This window comes from Protobothrops mucrosquamatus, unplaced genomic scaffold (assembly GCF_001527695.2).
Source record: "Protobothrops mucrosquamatus isolate PMUCROS unplaced genomic scaffold, P.Mucros_1.0 scaffold3653, whole genome shotgun sequence".
NCBI classification, from domain to species: Eukaryota; Metazoa; Chordata; class Lepidosauria; order Squamata; family Viperidae; genus Protobothrops; species Protobothrops mucrosquamatus.
Genome location: NW_015389614.1, coordinates 122,483 through 129,424, shown reverse-complemented (window position 1 = coordinate 129,424; position 6,942 = coordinate 122,483). Strand labels below are relative to the sequence as shown.

Here is a 6,942-nt window from a genome sequence, read left to right as displayed (position 1 = left end):
CCAAATGGGGTCACCCACCCTGCCAGTTAGGATTACCCCAGCAAAGTGCCGCTGGCGGCAAACAAACAAGGGGCCTTTGTGTCTCCCAGCAGCCTAGCAGGGGGTTGGGAGTGGGGGCTTTGCCTTGAAAGGGGGAACAAAGGCAGCCAGGAGATTCCACTGGAGGCTCTCCGGCTGGGCGAGCTCAAGGAGACATTCAGAAAACCCGTACCCGTGACTGCTGAGGGAAAATCCACACAGGGCGAGCAGGATCTGACCCAGAATGTGACACTCTAGTTCTGGACTGCCTTTTCAGGTGTGGAAAACGAATCCAAAGAGGAAAAAGTGTTCCCTACTCCCAGGGGATCTCAAGGCAGCCAACCTAAAATCACCCAAACGTTCCTCCTGGGCAGTCAGACAGAGATTCAGAGGTTTAAAACAGGCAATGTTTCGACAGGGGCACCAAGAAAGAAAAGAGAAAAGAAGATGCTGCTGCTGGTTATATTTCATTCAAGAAAAGCTTCAAAATTGGGCACTACCACAGAGAAGGCCCCTCCCACTGTTTTCTTTTTGTCAGAACATAATATATTTATTTCAGTCCCAACACTGGAAGAAAGGCCTCTTTGAAGATCTTTACACATGGATAAGAAGAGGGGGGGAAAAATAGGCTGCTTTGAATTCAAAGCCATTTGGGAATCAGATGCTGGGATGAAGGTGAAGAGCTCCCAATAGGAGGCCACTTGATACTCATCAAGCTGTTTCCTGCCTATTAACCATCCATGACTGATGATGAATGTCTCTCCCCACCTCAAGCCGCATCTAGGTGGCTTCTCTTAGATCCTAGCTTGACAGAACACCTCCTAAGCTGCCCGGATTGTAGTTACCCTTTCTTTCCACAAGAGAGATTTATCCTATTGGAAGAGGTTCATTAGCAGGGCTATTGTTTTTTCCTGGCTCTCCGAAGCACTGCTGGGTAAAATCTCTGCCTGATTTTAACCAGCTACCTCTTGATCTAGTGAGGCCGGTTTACTCTAGCACTGCCATGCTATAACATGAGCTGGATGGCATAGCAACTCAGTTTTGAGACTTGGCCCCACTGTGTGATTTTTGCCTAGCTTGAGATCAGAGTTTGCTGGAGGATAGGCTAGAAGGAGCAGAGCAAAATATCCAGGCATTAGATGCTTGCAGATGTGGCACAGAGTTCCTTCCTTCCTGCTCCTGCTCTCACCTCCCCTGCCTCTCCTCCCTCCCACCCACGGCAGTGCTGGGGAGTCCACGGTGTGTTGGTGGGGAACCTCATACTGAAAGCAGGGCAGAAGTCCTGAGTCACAAACCACTAGCAACCCAGCACCCTGCAAACATGTTGAACTAGTACTCCCAGTTTTTCTAAACGTGACTTTATGTGTGCAAAAGAAAGCAATTAGGAGCAATCAGGAGTTGATCTATGAATAACGGGCGAAGGGTGTATGAATGGGATTGGCAGTGGACAGGCAAATAAGTCGGGTTAAAGGATTGTGGCTTTCAGATTAACTGTTGTCCTCCTACCCTCCAGTGGATGCCCTCACAGAGAGAGTGACTTGGCACATAGTGCTTCAGACGATTTGCATCTACGCATTCCTCAAGTTCCTTCAGGGAGGAGGAGCTGGTAAGTTACTGTGTGAAAGTTATAAGATACATATGATGGGCTGAGAAAGTTGCTATGGGGATGCCTGTCTTCCATCTTAACATCCGTATGAGATTTCATTGGTAACCTTTGTGCCCTTCAAGAAACATACCAGCTCAGCTTTACGGCCTAACTAAACTTTTTGAAATGGAAGTGGTTGAAGCTGAGGCAAACAGCTTTGGAACAAAAACATTTCTTCTGCTTCTCTTTCTTACGTAATATATGGCAGACTGCAGTCAACAGGCGTGTGCCTCCTGACCATATTTAAACTTGCACAGTTGAAAGCTTTTAAACACGCGCTCAGCCCCTGTGTAGCTCAAAGAATTTGTGGGGAAATATAAATTGATCACACTGGCTGGAGAACTATGGCTGATGCAAGACTTGGCCAAATGGGTTGGGGATTCTGAGCAACTGAAATCTACCATTTCTGACAGGCACCAGATTAGGGAAGAATTCTTCTTGTTCAGAGTATTGGGAGTGCAGTCAGGTTTTCATCTGAAACAAAAGCACATGCACTGAAAAAACAAATACACGTGCTTGCTGTAGGGACAACTGGCTTCATTAGCAACGTGCGCACTTTTCTGTGGATCCGCGTGCAACAGTTCACCAGCCGCGAAGTCCAGGTAGAGCTCCTCCGGCATCTCCATAACCTGTCTCTTCGCTGGCACCTGGAGCGCAAGACAGGGGAGGTGTTACGCAGTGTTGACCGAGGCACTAGCAGCATCAACAACTTACTCAGGTATGTGGGATATGTCTGACTGGTGGGAATCCATCAGTGTTCAATGGCTGGCAGGGATTCCTGCAGTCAGCTCTTCTCCTTCTGACCCCAGTGGGGGGAGAGGAGTTTTGGAAGGGGCGTTGTACACTGTGTGATCTTAGTTTCCCACCCTCTCATCCTACAGTTACATCATATTCAGCATCTTCCCCACCGTGGCTGATATTGTAATTGCTATTGCGTATTTCGCCGTAACCTTCAGCGGCTGGTTCGGCCTCATCATCTTCCTCTGCATGAGCCTTTACCTCAGTGAGTGTTTTGATGCCAGGGGCAGCAGTGGGGGGGGGGCAGAGAAAGGTTTCCATTGTCTTCAGAATTAAGCCTATGGTACTGACCTAAGGGAACTGGGAATTATAATTTAATAAAAGCCTTCCCCCACTTAATGCTTTTTTTTTCTGATTAATGAAATTACAACCCAGAATTTCCAGCCATGAAGGCCAACTGTCAGAATAGCTGGGTCCTCTGGAGTTACGGTGTCAAGATATTTGGAGGAGAGGCTGTTTTAGAAATAGAGCAGATGACTCAGTCCTGATCCAGTTCCCAACCTAGATAATTAAAAGGGATTTTAACACTTTGCTCCTGCTGGGACACTGATCCAAATTGCTCTTTGAATAGGCATTACATTGCTGAACAAGCAGGATCTCTTTTTAGCAAGATAAGTGACACCCAGGATGAAATACTTTGACCTTCAGCTGCCCTGTATCTCTTCTACTCCTCTCAGATCTCATAAACAAAAGAAGTGAAGCTATACAGGTAGCATGACAGACATTCAGGCATCCTTTTTTGCTGTGATCTGACATAAAGTATCTTATGCAAATCTCAGACAATAAGCTAACTTTGCATTGAAATAGATTCAAGCTCTGGCCTATTGGAGACTAATTTAACACAGTAGGACTTAAAATAGGTATGTCTAATTGGTCTTGTTGATTCTGATGCGATTAAAATAGGGGTAAGTAATCCATGAGCAGCATGTGGCCCATAAAGCCCCAAAAGTCCCCAAGTAAAATGCTGAAAAATGAAGGGAAAACCAAATGAAATATAAGCCATAAGGTAACTAAAGTTGCCACAAAACTTAATCTCCATGAAATGCTCTTACGTCCTTGAATAATGTCATAATGTTGTTGGTCTGCCTGCTATGGATTTCAGTATTTCTCTCCCCTCAACCCCAAGGAATTTTCAAAACTTAGTCTTTCAGCCACCAACATTTTGCTCTCTTGGAGAAACATGAGAAATTTTATTTTGGTCTAACCTTTAAATTAATTGTGTCACTGCAAATTATATGTATTAAGCATATTTGGTAGGCTTGCATGAAATCCTGCAAGAAGGCCCTGTTTAGCTACTCATTCCTAAATGGGAAATGGAAACAAAACAGGGGAAATGAACAAAATGGGGAGGGGAAAGGTTTTGTTCTTATCTTAAAATAAAAGTGTCCCATTCAGAATGCTTGTTTACAGTGCTTTAATGGATTTTCTTCATATAGGACAAAAGTCAAAAACCTTATGACTGTGCAAACATAGGAAACAATGAGAAATGCGAATGAAAGGTGCCCATGACTTTCTGTATTTCATCCAACAGCCACAAAAAAAGGTGTAGGAGTAGTTCATTGCTACTTGACCAGCAAATCTAAAAAAACTTGGCTCAAATTAAATCCCCATTTCACACAATGATATCCTTAGTGTGCCTTGCACAAACAACATGAGTGCAGCAACAAGTAGTGACTACAATGCGTTGGCTTCTGAATAGATCATAAAAGTAGAGCAACATCAAAAACAGACTTTTGGCCGGCAGTTTATGTCTGTTGCATATGCATGGAATACTTTTGCAATTGGCCATCTGCAACCCAAGTAACATAATTTTTGGAAATCTGCCCAAAAAGGAAAAAAAAATCAGGGACAATATCATAACATTGACATTGACTTTCCCAGAGCAAATACATTTTTAAAAATAAACAAGGAGCAATCTTTTTCTTGTCTAAAATCTTTTTTTTTAGAAAACAAAAGGCAATCTTTTTCTTATCTTGTTACTTGCCCTCAGCCCCACCTTTTTTGCTGAACTATAAAACATTCCTGTTTTATTAATTAATATATTATTAATTAATATATTCTAAGTCTCCATAGTTATAGGGTTTTCTTTATTTAAAAAAATGTGGGATAGTTGAACACTCAGACAAAGGGAGACAAAATGTCTCATTTTCTCTTGAACTCAAGACAGAATTTGGGACGAAGGGATACCCATTTCAAGATCAGAACAATTTGTACATCCCTACATCGGAGATACCACTGCTTACTTGTTGTTCAGCTATCTTTATCAGGGTGAAAGAAATAATTTTAATTTTAAAAAAACGCTTTTTCTTTTTGCCACTTTTTGAATAGTCTTGGTTATGAGTTGAAATGGAAAGAATCAAAGATATCTCTGATAAGCCTGTGTGAATTTGCTATAGTGATAGTTGGCCTCTCTTTTTCCATGTAGCACTGACTATAATACTGACTGAGTGGCGAACAAAGTACCGCCGTGATATGAATCTTCGTGACAATGATGCCAAGTCTCGAGCTGTTGACTCACTTCTCAACTTTGAAACGGTACCCAGGGCCCCCACTTAACCATCACTGGTGGGTGGGAATAGGGAGTACAAGGAGTTAGCAGCAAACCATTCTGGCTGACTTTTCCCCCTGCGTTGCTTGAAATCGCTTCAGTTTCAGATTTTTGCTTAGAGGAGGAAGAGCTTTCCACTTTGATCTAACGCTCACCACCACCACCCCACCTGGGTTCAGTGAATATGTCTTGTTCGTCAAGAGTTAACCTAGAATGAAAGTTAGGTGACTTAGAGTAGGGAACGTCATTTTTGTACTGACCGGTCCCTGGTTTGGTTTGTTGCAGGTGAAGTATTACAATGCAGAGGACTATGAGGCTAGACGCTTCAATGATGCCATTATGAAGTATCAGGTATAGAAGGATCTTTATGCAGTGTTTGGACTTGTTTCTTTCATGTCTGTTATAAGGCATTATTGGGGTGTTTTTTTTGTTAGTCTGCTTCCCTTCAGTACCAGCAGAGATGGAGGGAGAGAGGTATATCTATCTATCTATCTATCTATCTATCTATCTATCTATCTATCTATCTATCTATCTATCTATCTATCNATCCATCCATCCATCCATCCATCCATCCATCCATCCATCCATCCATCCATCCATCCATCCATCTATCCATCCATCCATCCATCCATCCATCTCCATACTCCTATGTTTGTGTCCATACATGCAGTAATTTGGGAGGGGAAAAAATAGTTCCATTTTCTTGGGGAAAGATGTGGGAAGCATTGCACAGAAGCATCTAGAAAAGGAATCAGTAAGAACATCATAGCAAGGGAAATTAAGACACAGCAAACCGGAGAGGTTTCCTGGGATTTTGTAACACTGACATGTTTGTTAAAGATTATTCCCTCCATCTGCTAGTAAATAGTAGGTAGTCCTCGACTTAACGATCACAATTGAGTCCCAAATTTCAGTTCTTAAAAGTGAACGTTGCCTCATTTTATGACTTTCCTTGCCACGGTTGTTAAATGAATCCCTGCAGTTACGTTAGTGAGTTGTTAAGCGAGTCTGGTTTTCCCATTGACTTTGTTTGTCAGAGGTCTCAAAAGGTGATCACATGACCGCAGGACATTGCAACCGTCATAAATATGAACCAGTTGCCGAGCATCCGAATCTTGATCACATGACTACAGGGATGCTTCAATGGTTGTAAGGGTGAAAAACCGTCATCAGCCACTTTTTTTCAGTGCCGTTGTAACTTCGAACGGTCACTAAACAAATGGTAGTAAGTCGAGGACTACCTTTAGCTGCTCAGATGCTGCCCAAACTGTGCAGACATAGTCAAACAAAGCCATGGCAGGATTTTCTGTTGTGGAGAGCCTCAGAAAGGCCCATTATAAGTTTAATTAGTTCTGTCCTATAAATAGGAGAATCAGTATATCCAGAGGAGAGAAATATTCTAGAAAAGCATTGGTTGGCTGATCTAAATTGTCTTGTAGTAGGATGAAGAAAACATTCCGGGATGCCTCATTGGTCTGTTATGTGGAGGCTAGAAAGTACAAATTCTGTTGAACAATTTCTGTGGGTTGTAGAGTTTTTCAGGATTGCATCGTGCAGCTCTTGATTTTTATTTTTATTTTTCCCTTCTCTTTTGGTAGGTTGCAGAATGGAAAGTGAATGCATCTCTGGGCCTGTTAAATCAGACACAGAATCTGGTGATTGGTGTGGGGCTGCTGGCTGGATCCCTCCTATGTGCTTCTTATGTGACTAAGAAAAAGCTCGATGTAAGTTCTCGCTGACCGCATGCTGTATGTGGTTTGGGTTTCTCTCTGTATGGAGAATCTGAAACAAGAGCCAGTCTACAACTCATCCTTACTGTTGAGGCCCTTCCAGATGAAGCATCAGGCTTTGTGAACGATTTGCCATGAGTTAAAAAGTTTTTTTAGATCATTTCAATGCACCTTTACAAAACTTAGTAATGTTTTAGGAATTT

General features: G+C 42.6%; 1 protein-coding gene across 1 annotated transcript in view; it reads left to right on the top strand.

Moving 5' to 3' along the window:
* Positions 1-1,531: 1,531 nt before the first annotated feature.
* Positions 1,532-6,942, top strand: part of LOC107298008 (ATP-binding cassette sub-family B member 6, mitochondrial-like) — a gene marked incomplete at its 5' end in the record, with an annotated part of 21,059 nt that continues 15,648 nt past the window's right edge. Inside the window, 6 exons of the mRNA XM_015827371.1 lie at positions 1,532-1,624; positions 2,189-2,381; positions 2,545-2,666; positions 4,887-4,996; positions 5,295-5,360; positions 6,608-6,733. Of these exons, the coding sequence (XP_015682857.1) occupies positions 1,532-1,624; positions 2,189-2,381; positions 2,545-2,666; positions 4,887-4,996; positions 5,295-5,360; positions 6,608-6,733 (710 nt within the window). The remainder of the gene's footprint in view (positions 1,625-2,188; positions 2,382-2,544; positions 2,667-4,886; positions 4,997-5,294; positions 5,361-6,607; positions 6,734-6,942) is intronic.